We start from the raw sequence: 17933 nt of genomic DNA on the forward strand, positions 1-17933 counted from the left end.
GACCACTGGCGCAGTAGTCTCCCTTAGACCGTTTCCCTGCAGACATTCGCTGGCTATATGTCCCGTTTCTCGACAACGGTAGCAAATGATCTCAGGCTTGGGTAACTTGCAGTCTCGCACCATGTGCGGGCCCTGACACCAGAAACACTGTCCTTTGAACGGTCGCACATGTTCCTTGTTCGACCCCTCTCCGCTACTCCTTGGTTGGCCACCTTTTGCTGTCGCCGCTGCTGCCAACGGTGTTGATCTACAACACGAAACTAACATACGAGCCCTCGTTATTATATCCGCCATGGGCATGGTGTTCACGTCCGGCAGTTTCTGCAATACGACCGACAGGTGGTCAGGAAACCCAGTTACAAACGCCAACTTTACTGTTCGATCCAGCGATTCTCCCTCGTACCCCGCCAGTCTAGTCAACCTTTTAAGTTCGTTGGCAAACACGTCGACCTGTTCGTCGGTCCACTTCGCTCTCCCCAGGCGAGCGTACGCCTCAAACATTCCTTCTGCGAAGGCCTCCATCAAGCGGATTTCTATTTTCTCTGCGCTAACTTGGTCCCTCTCTTCCATCTCTAAAAATAGCGCCAACGCCGGACCATCCAAGTAGAACGGTAGAAAACTTGCCAAGTCGCATATCCCTTGGAGCTTTGCGACCAGCTTCATCTTTTTTAGCCATGCGACCACGTCCGTGTCACCGCAAAACGGTTTAATTATATCACTAGAAATCTGGACTACACTCATAATTTTTTTTTTTTTCCTTATGGGCCGAAATAGCTTGTGGTGTGATGGAGGAAAAAAGACAACAAGAAGCAAAAGGACAGAATGAAACGTTGGACCTTACCTTGTCGACCGCAGCGGAGTACACGATTGCTCCTGATCAGAACACATCTTTCTCGTAACCTCTCTGTTTTCTGACTGACCCCACGTGCTAGCCTGCAACCGCGTGTCGCCGACTTCCGGTCTGACCCTTCCGGTCTGGCCCTTCCGGTCTGGCCTCACTTCTGTTTGCCTCACCTCTCTCCACCACAACACACAGCCCATAACACCACATACTCCAAATACCCAAGGATAAAAATGGGACAACCACATTTGAATGATCTTATTAGCAGTCACATGTCTGCTTGGGGTAGGAAGTCAAAGTCTTTATTGATAACATAACAAACCATTTACAGTATGTACACTGGAAGTTGCAAGTTATGTGGAAATGGAAAATCAATTTACACTGATAAGATAAAAATGAGCTATTTTTAGAACCTTTTCTGACACCACTTGTAGTGCACTTAAGCATTGTTTACAATAAGATTATTATTATTATTATTATTATTATTATTATTATTATTATTACAAAATGCTTAGCATCATTTCTCCTGACTCTATGTCCTATGTTCAGATTCTGCTGAAGTCATCTTTGCCTTTCATCATTTCAGGGTCAAGAAATAAGTACCAGATGAACTCTGGGGTTGATGTAATTGACTAGCCCCATCTCCCAAAATTTCAGGCCTTGTGCCTATAGTCAAAATGGATTATTACTATAACTATTATCATCATCATCATCATCATCATCATCATCATCATTATTATTATTATTATTATTATTATTATCATTTATTAAGGCGGGGAGCTGGCAGAATTGTTAGCATGCTGGGCGAAATGCTTAGTGGTATTTCGTTTTGAGTTCGAATTCCACTGCGATCAACTTTGCCTTTCATCCTTTTGGGGTTAATTAAATAAGTACCAGTTATGCACTGGGGTTGATGTAATCGGCTTAATCCCCTCCCCCAAGCTGCCCTTGTGGGAAAAATTTAAAATCATCATCATCATTATCATCATCATTATTATTATTATTAAGGCTGTGAGCTGGCAGAATCATTAGCATGCCAGGTAAAATGCTTAGCAGTATTTCACTTGTCTTTACATTCTGAGTTCACATTCTGTCGAGGTCAACTTTGCCTTTCATCCTTTCGGGGTCGATGAAACAAGTATCATTTATACACTAGGGTTGATGTAATTAACTGGCCCCCTCCCCCAAAATTCCAGGCCTTGTTCCTATAGTAGAAAGGATTATTGTTATTATTATTATTATTATTATTATTATTATTATTATTATTATTATTATTAAGGTAGTGAGCTGGCAGAATTCTTAGCATGCCAGGTAAAATGCTTAGCAGCATTTGATGGATCTTTATGTTCTCAGTCCAAATTCCACCAGGGTCACCTTTGCCTTTCATCCTTTTGGGGTTGATAAATTAAGTACCAGTGAAACACTGGGATCAGTGTAATTGACTAGTCTCCTCTCTTAAAATTGGAGGCCTTGTGCCTTTAGTAGAAAGAATCTTATAATAATTCTGCTTGTTCTTCTATTACTTAGCCTGTCCTTAATGCTTCCATATGATTAGCTGAGGGAGAGGAGAGGGGGAGAGAGATGTGGATGGTAGAGGGGTAGAAGTGGTGAAATGTGTAATTTTTTTTTTTTTTGGAATGAAGTTTTTTTCCTCCATTACTTAGCTTGTCTGTAATGCTTTCACATGATTAGATGAAGGTAAAGGTGAAGAGTGAAAGAAAAGGGAGAGAGAAAAAGAGGGAGTGTGCTGTGTATTAAGTCTATAAAATTGTGCATAAAGTATGTAAAGTGTGTATTTAAAAGGCATTAAGTAATCATCGTATTTCAATTTCCTTCACTTTTCAGTGATTAGCAGATAAGCAACTATCTTTTGATACAGACACAACACAGGCTACACTTTCAGGTTTTTTGGATAAAGTTTTCAGAAATAACCCACGTTACCAGCGTCGCCTTCCTGGCACTTGTGCCGGTGGCACTTGAAAAGTCATTCGAGCGAGATCATTGCCAGTGCCGCTGGACTGACTCCTGTGAAGGTGGCACGAAAATACACCATTTTGAGCGTGGCACGTAAAAGCACCCACTACACTCTCAGAGTGGTTGGTGTTAGGAAGGGCATCCAGCTGTAGAAACTCTGTCAAATCAGATTGGAGACTGGTGTAGCCATCTGGTTCACCAGTCCTCAGTCAAATCGTCCAACCCATGCTAGCATGGAAAGCGGATGTTAAACGATGATGATGATGATGATGATGTTTACCATTAATTCCATGAAATATTCACGAGTCCTGCTAGTTATTATTATTACAGTAGGCTCCTTGAAATGCTCATGTGGATCATTAGACATAGTAGATAGCTTCTGTTACCTAGGAGACCAAGTTAGCAGTGGGGAAGGGAGTTCTGGAAGTGTAGCTGTTAGGGTAAGAATAGGCTGGGCAAAGTTCAGAGAGCTTCTACTTTTGTTGTTAAATAAGGGCCTCTCCGTCAGAGTGAAAGGTAGGTTGTTTGATGCCTGTGTATGTACAACTATGTTACATGGCAGTGAAATGTGGGCTTTGGCTACAGAGGACTTGTTAAGTGGTTGGTGTTAGGAAGGGCATCCAGATGTAGAAACCATTGCCTCAACAGACAGCTGGAGTCTGGACAGCTCGCTGCAACCTAGCTCAATCTCAAACCGTCCAACCCATGCCAGCATGGAAAGCAGACATTAAACGATGATGATAGTTATCATTATCATCATCATCATCATCATTATGGCTGTGAGCTAACAAAATTGTTAGAAATGTTTATTTGCTCTTCGTCCATCTTTACCTTTTTAGTTCAAATTCCACTGAGGTTGACTTTGCCTTTCATTCTTTCAGATTAAAGAAATAAGCACCAGTTCAGAACTGGGTCGATGTTATCAACTAATTCCCTGCCCCAAACTGTTACCCCTTTTGCCTATAATAGAAAGGACTATTATTATTTCATTGTTTTTATTGTCATTTCTAGAGATTGAAATCCATGCTGCTGAAGAATCAGCCAGAAATCAAGGCAAGAATATGTCACTGAATGTTGTGAGACTTAATTTCCAGGCATACCTCTATAGCAAAGAAGACAATAAATTTTCCATTTTATTGCCTTCTATTGTTTCAAATCCAGTTTTTGACAGTAGTAAGTATAAAGATTTATATATTTTGTTTGGTAAAATAATATTTCAATATATACTTCAAGTGATTAATATATCATCGTCATCGTTTAATGTCCATCTTCCATGCATGGGTAAGATGATTGACAGGAGTCAGCCAGATAGAAAAACTACCCGAGGCTACTGTGTCTGTTTTGGCAGGAATTTTACGGCTGGATGCCCTTCTTAACACCAACCACTCCACAGAGGAGACTTGGTGCTTTTTATGTGACACTGGCAGTTTTGGTATGATTTTTACAGTTGGATGCCCTTCCAAAGGTGAACCACGTTACAGTGTGGACAGGATGCTTTTAATGTGACACCAGCACTGGCAGGGTAACCAAGCAACTTGCAAGACACGGAATTATGAGAGGGGCAGGAGCATTTGAGGAGGGGAACTTGTGTCAGAGGATGAAAGGTTAAAATGTGACAAAGAGACAGAGAGACAGAAGCAGATGTCTTGCCTCAACAGAAGGGATATTAGAGGAGGTGAACCAGTAGCAGATGAGGAAAGGTTAGAGTGTGACAGAGAAATAGAGAGGCAAAAATAGGTGTCCTGCTATAGAGGAGGTACATGGTTACCCAGTGAAAGAGAGAGAGAGGGGTACAAGAAAGAGGCCAGAAAAAAAGTGTGCTAATGTAAAGGAGATACTTGGTTACCTAGTCAGAAGAAAAGCAAGAGAAGGAGAGAGTGACCAAATTGAAAGAGAGAGAGTAGGAAACAGCAAAAGTGTAAGAGAGAGTAGAAGAGAGATGGTGTAGTGCTAGTGTATACTCACAAGTAATAAGGTTCTAAGCATAGAACGTGGGTAGAAAAATATGGGGTGGGGGAGCAGGGTAGTGAAGACAAGAAAGGGGATTGGAAAACAATCATAGGAAATGTGAGGAAGAGAAAGATGCAGTTTAAAAGAGATGTTCGGTGTCTTAGGGTATGGTGGGTGAAAAATATGTTGTTACATGGTAGGTGGGACACACACATCATCATCATCATCATCATCGTTTAACGTCCGCCTTCCATGCTAGCATGGGTTGGACGATTTGACTGAGGACTGGTGAAACCGGATGGCAACACCAGGCTCCAATCTAATTTGGCAGAGTTTCTACAGCTGGATGCCCTTCCTAACGCCAACCACTCAGATAGTGTAGTGGGTGCTTTTACGTGTCACCCGCACGAAAACGGCCACGCTCGAAATGGTGTCTTTTATGTGCCACCTGCACAGGAGCCAGTCCAGGGGCACTGGCAACGATCTCGCTCGAAAACCCTACAAGGCCAGTCAGGCGGTATATATATATATATATGTCTGTACGTATTGTCATCGTCGTTTAACGTCCGCTTTCCATGCTAGCATGGGTTGGTCGATTTGACTGAAGACTGGTGAAACCAGATGGCTACACCAGGCTCCAATCTGATTTGGCAGTGTTTCTACAGCTGGATGCCCTTCCTAAAAGCCAACCACTCAGAGAGTGTAGTGGGTGCTTTTACGTGTCACCCGCACGAAGGCCAGTCAGGCGGTACTGGCAAAGGCCACGCTCATCTCAAGAGCCAGCCCAGGGGCACCAGCAACTATCCCGCTCGAAAATCCCAGAACCCCACACAAGAGCCAGTTCAGGTGCACCGGCAACGATCTCGCTCCAAGAAATTTCATGTGTCACCAGCACAAGAGCCAGTCCAGGGGCACTGGCAACGATCTCGCTCGAAAAACCTCATGTGTCACCCGCACAAGAGCCAGCCCAGGGGCACCGGCAACGATCCCGCTCGGAAGATTTCATGTGTTGCCCGCACACGAGCCAGTCCAGGGGCACCGGCAATGATCTCGCTCGAAAGATTTCATGTGTCGCCCGCACATGAGCCAGTCCAGGGGCACTGGCAACGATCTCGCTCGAAAGATTTCATGTGTTGCCCGCACATGAGCCAGTCCAGAGGCACCGGCAACGATCCCGCTCGAAAAACCTCCTGTGTCACCCGCACAAGAGCCGGCCCAGGGGCGTCGCCCGCACATGAGCCAGTCCAGGCGGTACTGGCAACGAACCTGCTCAAACATTTAATGTGTCACCCGCACAAGAGTCAGTCCAGGGGCACCGGCAACGATCTCGCTCGAAAGATATTATGTGTCGCCCGCACATGAGCCAGTCCAGGGGCTCTGGCACGATCCCGCTCGAAAGATTTCATGTGTTGCCCGCACATGAGCCAGTCCGGGAGCACCAGCAACAATCTCGCTCAAAAGATATCATGTGTCGCCCGCACATGAGCCAGTCCAGGGGCACTGGCAATGATCTCGCTCGAAAGATATCATGTGTTGCCCGCACATGAGCCAGTCCAGGGGCACTGGCAACGATCTCGCTCAAAAATCCCATGACGGCCCCGCACAAAGCCAGTTCAGGGGTACGGCAACAATCTATTTCTATTTCTATTTCACTTGCCTCAACAGGTCTTCACAAGTGGAATTTGGAATTTAGTGTCCAATGAAGGAAGGAAGGTACGCATAAGTGGGCTGGCTGGGCCTTAGATTTAGGTCTCACTTGGCTTGCCGGGTCTTCTCGCGCACAGTATATTTCCAAAGGTCTCGGTCAGAAGTCATCGCCTCGGTGAGGCCCAATGTTCGAAGGTCGTGCCTTACCACCTCATCCCAGGTCTTCCTGGGCCTACCTCTTCCACAGGTTCCCTCAACTGTTAAGGTGTGGCACTTTTTCACACAGCTATCCTCATCCATTCTCGCTACATGACCATACCAGCGCAGTCATCTCTCTTGCACACTACAACTGATGCTTCGTAAGTTCAACTTTTCTCTCAAGGTACTGATACTCTGTCTAGTATGCACACTGACATTACACATCCATCGGATCATACTGGCTTCATTCCTTGCGAGCCTACGCATGTCCTCAGCAGTCACGGCCCATGTTTCACTGCCATGAAGCATGGCTGTTCGTACACATGCGTCATACAATCTGCCTTTTACTCTGAAAGAGAGACCCTTTGTCGCCAGCAGAGGTAAGAGCTCTCTGAACTTTGCCCAGGCTATTCTAATTCTAGCAGCTACGCTTTCAGCGCACCCACCTCCACTGCTAATTTGGTCACCAAGATAGCGGAAGTTATCAACCACTTCTAGTTTTTCTCCCTGGAATTTGGCAGAAGTTGTTTTCTGCACATTTCCAGTATTTATAGCTCCAGAACATCTGCTGCAAACAAAAACTAACTTCCTAGTTAACCTTCTTTGATATTGCTGCACCTTTTATGTGTCCATAGCTTGCACTGGGTGCATCTTATAGAGTTACTTCCCACTCTTTTTCTACAGATCGAGCAGGGCCATCTACCTGAAGGGGTTTGTGTTTTGTCTGCCTTCCTACTTATGAGGACTTTGGTTTTAGCTAGGTTGACTCTAAGGCCCTTTGATTCTAGTCCTTGCTTCCATACCTGAAACTTCTCCTCTAATTGTGATAGTGACTCAGCAATTAGTGCAAGGTCATCAGCATAGAGGAGCTCCCAGGGGCATCCTGTCTTGAATTCCTCAGTTATAGCCTGGAGAACTATGATAAATAGGAGGGGGCTGAGGACCGAACCTTGGTGGACCCCTACCTCCACCCGGAATTCTTCACTGTACTCTCTGCCAATCCTCACCTTACTGACAGAGTTTCTGTACATGGCTCGCACAGCTCTCACTAACCATTCTTCTATCCCTAGTTTCCTCATTGACCACCAGATGAGAGATCGGGGGACCCTGTCAAAGGCTTTCTCCATATCAACGAAAACCAGGAACAGAGGTTTATCCTTGGCTAGGTATTTCTCCTAAAGCTGTTTTACCAGAAATATAGCATCAGTGGTGCTTTTCCCAGGCACAAAACCAAACTGCATCTCATCTAAGTTGACTCGCTCCCTAAGCAGTTGAGCTATGACCCTCTCCGTGACTTTCATTACCTGATCTAAAAGCTTGATACCTCTGTAATTATTTGTATCTAAAGCGTCACCTTTACCTTTGTAGCAGTTGATTATGGTGCTGCTACACCAGTCATTGGGTATGACTCCTTCGTGTATCACCTGGTTCGTAATACGGGTGACTAGGCTATAGCCGACACTGCCAGATATTTTGAGCATCTCTGCAGTGATTCCTGATGGGCCGGGGGCTTTCCCTGTCTTCATACTCTTAATTGCTTTATCTACCATGGTACTGTCAACTTGGATAGCTGGTCCCTCTGTTGGGTCGACATACGGCAGACTCTCTTTCTCCCATTCATTCTCTTTATTAAGCAATCTATCGTAGTGGCTTCTCCAGACCTCTTTCTTTGCAGCCTCATTTAGAGCAAGCGTACCATCATCCATGCGAACACATTTCTCTCCTACTACATCACTATTCTCTCTCCTACACTGTCTTGCGACACGAAATACCTCATGGCGCAGAACATTGGCAAATCTTTTCTTATCTGCCTCCCCTCTAGCTAAATAAACATGCACACATATATTTAATGTAGTTGTTGGTTATGGCCAGTCAGGGAGTTACCATTGATTTTGCAAAATCAGCAACCTACCAGACCTACTGGCCAGAGACATACATAACCTCTCTACTGCAGGAGATATTCCTGTCTCCAGTAGTAGAGAAATTATGTGCCTCCAGTCAGGTTTGATGGGTCAACTATTTTGCTAAGTGCAGACAGGTGGCCATAACCAAAACTACATTAAATATTACTGCTCAAAAGATTTTTAGAGTGTGCCTTTTTCCAGACTTATGAACAACTGACTGATATATATATATATATATATATATATATATATATATATATATATATGTATGTAATATAATATGTGACAATTATTTGGTTGCCATAATAAGACTCCAAGTTTTGGATGTCAGCATGGAAACCTGCTCCAGCATCTTGTCAGTTATCAAGGCAATTGAAAAATGCTATGATTTCCATAGCACTTTTCGATTGCCTCGATAACTAATGAAATGCTGGAGCAGGTTTCTACCCCAATATTCGAAACTCGGAGTCTTATTATAGCAACCAAATAATTGTCACATATTATATTACAGATAAATTCCTCTATTTACATAATATCTAGGTCTCATTCATTCTTTTGTTGTCTTACCATTACTATTAATATATATATACAGGTAGAAACTTTATAAGATGTACCCAGTGTAAGCTATGGACCAAAACAAGCATAGTAATGAAAACATAGGAATCCAAAATTTCAAGATTGCAGGTCCGGATTCAGCCCGTGGCCCAGAATGTTTTTAATTTACTCATAGAGTAAGCCTGATTCCAAAATGGTATGATGTTGGGTTACAGCCTCTAGGAGTAAAGTTGAAAAAGTATGACCCACTGATATTCACATTTATTATATTATATTATATTATTGTATTATATTAAGGTGGCAAGCTGGCAGAATTGTTAGCATGCTGGGCGAAATGCTTAGCGGTGTTTCATCTGCCATGAGGTTTTGAGTTCAAATTCCACCAAGGTCGACTTTGCTTTCACCCTTTCAGGGTCAATAAAATTAGTACCAGTTATGTACTGGAGTCAGTGTAATTGACTTAATCTCTTCCCCCAAAATTTGAGGTCTTGTGCTTCTAGTAGAAAAGATTTATTAAAGTTACACACAGACATTAAAAATCAATTGAATAATATAAAAATACATATTTTTTTCAAACAATGATATAAAGTCATTTAACAAAGGTAAAAACAATACTTGACGCTACAGTTTAAAACTGCTGCAGTTTAAAACGTTTATAATATTGATATTTTTAATAATATTTTTCTATCTTAATATAATAAGTATTTTATATACATTCATTTGTTATTTATTGCTGGTTGATATATACATTCTTTTATTATTATTATTGTTGTATTTTGACCTGAAGATTAGCTATATTTTTGAATAGAATTGATTTTCGATAGTTTTAATCGATTTAAATATTCTTTCTATTTGAAAATTGGTTATGAAACACGTGTAGTCGTTTTATTATCATTATCTTATGATATTTACTCTGTATTATATTATACTTATTTATTGTGCTTTTACTTATTAATTTTTCTATATGTGACAGTGGATTTTCATCGATGAGTTCATGAGCCTTGGTTCTTTCATGAGGCACCCATTTTCCAAGTTTAGGAACCTTTCCAAGTTATGGTCCTAATTGTTGTATGGGGAACCTCTGCCCTTAGATTAGTTCTGGTCTGCAAATATTTGATGAATCCCACTCATGCAACAGGTAGTGTCTAAAATGCAAACAGGGACTATAAATCTCATTTCTGGAGTTTAAGAGCATCCCCTGGTCATGCAAGTTTTTAAGGATCCTTGGACGATAACCCACCCTGTTTTAGGTTAAGAGTCCTGTTTAGGCTCAGACAATACAGAATATTCTTTTGTTTACAAATTAACTGACCATGATGGTTTTCTACCTCCAGTTTGAAGAGGCTATATGCCTGCAGCCATTGTGCTTTGAAGCTAAGTGCTTCATGGATGCAAAACCATATGTAATTTTCATATTTGCTCTAAGTCAATATATATATATCAGGCTGAGTAAAAAGTAAGCAACATTTTGAGACATGAAATTCATCACAATACATTTCAACAATGTGGAAATTTTATTCATTAAAGTAAGTACCATTACAGTCAACATATTTTTACCGAGTTACAAGTTTGTTTATTCTGGCAACATAAAAATAAACCAGCATTGGTTTGATTTCAGAACTCCTTCTCTTGCTGGAAACCATGAAAGTGCTTGAAAAACTGGTAGTCAGTAGGAGAAAGGTCTGGGGAATAAGCTGGGTGGGGAAGAACTTCATAGCCAAATTCCCTCAACTTCTGGAGTGTCGTTAGTGAAACGTGTGGTCGAGTATTGTCATGAAGAATGATCGGCCCTCTTCTGTTGACCAGTTTGGGACAGAGGAGTAGCAGTTTTTTGTTCATTTTTGCAACTTCATGGCAACATGTTTCTGCAGTAATGGTTTTTCTAGGTTTTAAGAAGTTATAGTAGATGAGTCCAGCAGTACACCACCAAATAGTCACCATAACCTTCTTTTTGAAGAGCTTGGGTTTAGGGAAGGTTTTCGGTGCTTCATTTTGGTTCAACCACTGTGAAGAACATTTATTGTTGTACTGAATCTACTTTTCATTGCAAGTTACAATACAGTTGAGAAATGGATCAGTCTAGTTATGGAAAAGAAGTGATGAGCAAATTTGATATCTGCACATTTTCTGATTTTCATTCAAATCGTGTGGTACCCATCTGTCGAGCTTTTTTGATTTTCTGATTGCGTGCAAATGATTGATGGCAGTTTTCTGACTAACTTGAAGTTCTTTTGTCAGTTCTCAAGTGGTTTTACATGGATCTTTCTCAATGATGGTCTTCAATTGACCGTCATCAATGACAGATGGGCGTCCACTACGTTTATGATCTTCAAGGCTCAGGACTCCAATGTGAAATTGTTTAAACCATTTTCGAGCTGACCACTCACTGGTAATTTCTTCATCAAACATTTTGTTGATATCGTGAACAGTTTCTGCTGCTTCACGTCCTTTTTTGAAGTTGAATAGCAAAATTACTTGAATATCATGCTTTGACAGTTCCATTTCAGATGATTGTAGCAATGGTGAAAAAAATATCAATGTTAATTTATTGATGCATTTAGGCAAGTCTATGTCTGTATTATCAGATAATTGCAAAAAAACGTTCAAAAAAAATTCAGAACTGCAAAAATCCAGTACAAATTCTTCATGGTTCAAAACATTACTTATTTTTTACTCAATCTGATATATATGTAAGTGCCTTTGCACACATAGACAAATGTGTAATCATATATCTATCTATCTATCTATCTGTCTGTCTGTCTGTCTGTCTGTCTGTCTGTCTGTCTGTCTGTCTGTCTGTCTGTCTGTCTGTCTGTCTGTCTGTCTGTCTGTCTGTCTGTCTGTCTGTATGTGTGTATATGTGTATATATATATATATATATATATATATATATATATATATACTTTATTTAAAAGCAGCAGAAATATAACAAAAAAACCGTTACTCTGAGTTTCCCGTTCCCGTTCATCGGACAGTTTTGTTAGAAATGGAGAAAGGATAACAATGCAATCGGTATATATATATATATATATATATATATATAGTTGATTGTATATTAAGTGAAGGTATTTTTCTTCTTTTATCTTTAAGAATCACTTCATGCAGCTAATTTAAAAATCATTCGGATGGACAAATATAGTGGTTACTGCACTGGAAATGAAGAAGTCTATTTACTGTGTGACAGAATATCAAGAGGTAAGTGTTTCTCTTTTTGTAAGCATGGCTGTGTGGTTTTGGATTCAGTCCTACTGCATGGTATCTTGCGTAAGTGTTTTCTGTTATAGCCCCAGGCCAACCAAAAGAATTGTGAGTTGATTTGATTGATCGAAACAAAGTAGCCCATTATAAATGTATACATATGTTTCTATGTGGTTGTGTATACCCTTGTCTTGGCATTGTGTGATGATTATAAATGATCATCACTAGCATACTAGTGATATTTTTGTTTCTAGTTTTCCATAAAAAGTATATCTGGTCATAGGAAACCACATGAGGGTTGGTAACAGGAAACGCATGAAGCTGCAGAAATCCTGCCCTCCTTAATCCACCGCACCACCTCCCCCTCGAACTCGCTTCTGGCATCTTTCAAAGTATGCTGATAGCAGCCCACTTTATTTTTCAACGTTGGGGACTCTCCCTTCCAGTGCCACTCCACTGTCCACCTCTGGCCATCGAAGACAGCACGAAAGTCCTGGTCTTCAGTGGTGTGCGTTGCATAGTTTTCTTTACGGTTCTCACCAATGCACGGTTTTGCCATACACGGTTTCCCCGCAACCCCGAATGTTACACCGGCCTCGTTGACAGTGACACCACCTAAATGGGTGATTGCATCCATCCCCATCACCACATCAATCTCGTCCACCAAGTGGCCAACTACAATTGCTTGCAGCGTCAACTTTGTTCCCTGCACCACAATCTGTGCATCTGTAATGCCTTCACAGTGTACCTCTCTTCCATCCACTACCCTCACACTGCTTTCTCCACTCCACGTCCCTACCACTCCTGGAGTCATCAGGGTCGTTGTACAGCCCGTGTCCACAAGGGCTCGCGACATCTTCCCCTCCACCAGAATGTCGACTACAGGTAGCAACAAACACGCCTCTATTGATCCAAAGGGATAACTACTGGTGCAATAGACTCCCTTAGACCATTTCCCTGCAGACATTCGCTGGCTATATGTCCTGTTTCTCGACACCAGTAGCAAATGACCTCAGGCTTAGGTGACTTGCAATCTCGCATCATGTGTGGGCCCTGACACCAGAAACACTGTCTTTTGAGTGGTTGCACATGTTCCTTGTTTGACCTCTCTCCGCTACTCCTTCCTCAGCCACTTTTCGTTGTTGCAGTCGCTGCTACCGGCGGCGTCCTGCAACACGAAACTAGCATGTGAGCCTGAGTTATAATATCTGCCATCGCCATTGAGCTGACGTTCGGCAGTTTTTGCAACTCGACCGACATGTGGTCCGGAAAGCCAGTCACAAACGCTAACTTAACTGTCCGGTCCAGTGATTCTCCTTCATGCCCCACCAGCTTAGCCAATCTCTTGAGTTCATTGGCAAATATTCGTTGGCAAATACGTTAACCTGTTCGCCAGTTCACTTTGCTTTCTCCAGGTAAGCATACGCTTCGAACATTCCTTCTGCAAAGGCCTCCATCAAGCAGATTTCTATTTTTTCCATGCTAAGTTGGTCCCTTTCTTCCATTTCTAAGTATAGTGCCAATGCCGAACCATCTAGGTACAGCGGTAGAAAACTCACTAAGTCATCTATCCCGTGGAGCTTCGTAACCAACTTCATCTTCTTTAACCAAGCGACTACATTCGTGTCACTGCAAAACAGTTTGACCATATCGTTCGAGATATGGACTACACTCATCATTGGTTTTTTTTTTGGTTTTTTTTGTTATGGGCTGAAATAGCTTATAGGATGATGGAGGAAAAAGACAACAGAAAAAGAAGCAAAAGGGAGAAAGAAATGCAGCGACCTTACCTGTTGACCGTGGCAGGATGGGTGATCACTGACCAGATCAAAACATAACCTTTCACACACGGCGTCTCTGCTCAAACTGCCTGCAAGTGCTCGGTATCCACGCATGCCCCTGTGGTTCTTCCGCCGGCCCCTGCAGTCTTCACTTCCGTTTGCCTCATCTGCAATCCTCTCCACCAACACCACATAGCTCATCACAGCCCATAACACCACAAACACCACATTAATAGCAAGAATTTATTTATGCTTGACGGATCCTTGAAAATGAGTTGTAACTCCAGCCTTGGTAGACATTTTAAGACCCTTTTTAAAATGTTTGCCCTCTCTCTGACTAGTAATTTTTGTATTGGAACAAATAATTTCATAATGTTTCTGAATAGTCTCTACAAGATTATAAAATCTTATTCCATAAGGCCTGTTCATATGGTTTTTTGGAAGCCAACACAGTCTCTATTAACTTTGTTTGGTGTCTGATATGTTTTCTACATTCATAGATCTGGCTGAGATAATGGCAGATTAACTCTTTAGCATTCAGATTACTCTATCAAATGTAATATTTATTTACATTGGTTTGACTTAATCATGCATTAATTTATTGCTTCAAAATTTCAATGATGTGACTGTTTATTCTTACGAGGACTTTGTAGGATAGGTGTGAGAGGCCAAATCTGGTTGGTTTGAACATAAAACAGGTAGAATATTTGGGCCAAATATGGCTGGTGTAAACACTAAATGGTTGAAATCTGACAGTTTATCGCTTGATTCTTCCCAATACAAACATAAAAAATTATTATGAGTCTATTATAATAGACTGGGGCTGGTCAACAAGGCAGAGGACAAAACTAAAACCAGTTTGTATTTATTTTCACTTTTCCACATTCTGAGTTCATATCCCATTGCAGCCAGTCAGCTTTGCTTTCTATTCAATTAGAGGATAGAGATGGGGGTGGGGGTGAATAAGATAAGTAGCGATAATACACTGAGGATGTTACTATTGACTGTACCTCTTTGCTATAAAAGTTGATCAATCAGAAAGTATCTTATGGATTGAAGATAATTGAAAACAGATAATTTAGTTACAAAAAATTTTTTTTTTAAATCCTCCATTGTTCTTTTATTCTGAATAAATAACAATACTTAGCATAGTCTGAATAAATTCTCCTTGAATTCTAGAAAAAAATTATCAATAATGTAATTTAGCTCTAATTAATTGTTTAAAATTTTGCTACATGACCAGCAGTTTTAGAAGGGGTAAGTCAATTACATCAACTCTATTATTGAGCTTTTACTTTACTTTTTGAACCAGAAAGGATGAAAGCAAAGTTGACCTTGGCAAGTAATAATTAATAATTTAGGAACACAGTCAGTATTTTGATGAGAGGACATTTTGTTAATTACAATGACCCCAGTACTTGACTGGTACTTTATTTTTATTAACCCTGAAAGTATGAATGGCAAGATTGACCTTGGCAGGATTTGAACTTAGAATATAAAGAGCCAAAAGAAATTTTGTTCAATGTGCTACTGATTCTTCAAGCTCACCACCTTCAATTAATTCTCTCCAGTTTATTTCCTTAAATAAGCACAGACATGACAAGCTTGCTTCCCAACCACATAGTTCCTGGTTCAATCTCACTGTGTGGCACCTTGGGCAAGTGCCTTCTGCTATAGCCAAAGCCTTGAGAGTGGATTTGGTAGATGGAAACTGAAAGAAGCCCATCATGCATATATATATGTGTGTGTGTTTGTCCCCCACTACCTCTTGACAACCAGTGTTGGTTTGTTTATTCCCATGTAACTTAGCAGTTTCCAAAAAGAGTCCCACCAAGCTTTAAAAAAAAAAAGTACTGGAGTCAATTCAATCAACCTAAAGTTCTTCAAAGCAGTGCTCCAGCATGGCTGCAGTGTGATGACTGAAACAGATACAGGAAAAAATGTTAAATTCTGATATTTGCTTCCCTTAACTAATTATGGTAACTGCCTCTTGATTAATACTTCTAAGAATAGACATTGCATCGCGACCTTATGTAAGTTACTTAACTCTACTTGCCTTTATTAGGTTGATCAGATGAATGGATGAACCTCCAGCAAGTACCCTAAACCTTTACTGTCATATGTTACAGTAGGACCTGGAATTGCATGGCTTGATTTGGAACATTTTGTTGCACAAAGATCTGTTTGGTATCTTCATCCACATAAGATACATATCTAATCTTACTACCATGCTTTTAACTCAAGAATGAGTTATGGAATGAAGCCTTGCTTTACATAAAGTTTCTGAACTAAGTTTCAGAGTTTTAAAAAATTATTGATAATTTCCATAGAATGTTTATAACTTCTATGTTTTTTGTTTTTAATAGATGACATTTGTGTGGTTTTTTCTGAGAATGAAAATTCTCCTGACCAGTGGCGAGCATTAGCAGACTTCGGGGCAACAGATATACACAAGCAAGTAAGCGTTTTATTATTATTATTATTATCATTATTTTATATACAATGCAAAGTGGTCCAACTATTATCTTTTGAGCCAACAAGAGACCCTCTGTACAGTCACTTAACCTGCCAGAATTAGCAGTCTAATCTCTCTCAAAACATAGCTTACAATCTTAAAGAACAAACTCATTTACAACTATTGTGCGATGTCAAGACAAAGAAACACATAGATATGTGCACGCGTGCACACACACACACACACATGCACACACACACACACACACACACACACCTTCTTTCAGTTTCCATCTATCAAATCCACTGATAAGTCTTTGGTTGGTCTGGGCTATATTAGAAGATATTTACCCAAATTGCTACACAGTGGGATTGACCTGAAACTGAGGTTGGGAAGTGAACTTCTTGACATTATGGAAGAAGAAAATGAAAAGTTGACAAAGGAATAAAAGCAGATGTCATGTAGATCAACACCAAGCACAACAAAAATTTAGAGGCAATGACTCTGTATGAAGACAATGGAAAAAAAAGTTGGGAGCAACCCAATAGAAAACTCACACACATACAAAAAATATAAGCAACCTAAAATTCTCTTAATTCACATATAAATGCAATGTGAAAAACCAGGCTAAAGTCCCAAGCTGTAACAAATGGTACAACCACACCAAAACAAGCCAACATATCAACATCTGATTACATCACACAAAATACAAAATAGTAGATAAGAAAAAGCCTTTGTACTTCATGTAACAATTAAACATAAGAGCTAAACACTGACACATAACACTAACAGCTTAAAAATTAAACTTTTATCATCACACATGGCATTCACATAGCAATGCTACAAGGGACAATGCTACAGCATCAACACAATGCTCCTCAATCCCTAATTACACTGCAATGTGTACAGGCTGAACTATGACGGAGACCTTACAACTTAAATAAAATCATGCATCCAGTATAATAAGCTACAAATGATATTCAAACACTAATAGGGAACAGAACTGCAATATAAATGCAAACCTTCAAAATAATGACCTGCCCCAGTAAGCACATTACTATACTAAGTAAATACGTACAACCACAACTTCACCAACAACCCTACTAGGTTAGTCATTTCTTACTACAAATAAAAACATTCCCAAACAGTCATTGGGATGCTTCAATGAATCCAACATATCCTAATACAAAAACAATACAGTTAACACACCCAAACTATGTCTTCTTAACTCTTGTTACTGTATTTCTGTATAAATACACCATTTTCATTTCAATTAACTTTAAAAATTATGAAGAATTTAGTAAAATAACTTTGTCATTATTAAGCTGTTGTTTGTAACATAAATTAGCATGAAATTGTAATGAGAAATTTAGATCACTTTAGAAAGGAAGTTTGTATAATAGAACCAGCGGGTGGTCTCAAGCAGGTT

At 40.5% G+C, this 17933-nt stretch overlaps 1 protein-coding gene across 6 annotated transcripts in view; it reads left to right on the forward strand.

Moving 5' to 3' along the window:
* The window catches only part of LOC106873263 (nuclear factor NF-kappa-B p105 subunit), a 106724-nt gene that overhangs the window by 53458 nt on the left and 35333 nt on the right, over positions 1–17933 (forward strand). For all 6 annotated transcript variants that reach the window (XM_014920555.3, XM_052969618.2, XM_014920556.3 and 3 more), the window contains 3 exons: positions 3827–3988; positions 12161–12265; positions 16416–16507. In XM_014920555.3, the coding sequence (XP_014776041.1) occupies positions 3827–3988; positions 12161–12265; positions 16416–16507 (359 nt within the window). The remainder of the gene's footprint in view (positions 1–3826; positions 3989–12160; positions 12266–16415; positions 16508–17933) is intronic.

Source organism: Octopus bimaculoides, chromosome 7 (assembly GCF_046866305.1).
Source record: "Octopus bimaculoides isolate indiv1 chromosome 7, ASM4686630v1, whole genome shotgun sequence".
In the NCBI taxonomy this organism is placed as follows: domain Eukaryota; kingdom Metazoa; phylum Mollusca; class Cephalopoda; order Octopoda; family Octopodidae; genus Octopus; species Octopus bimaculoides.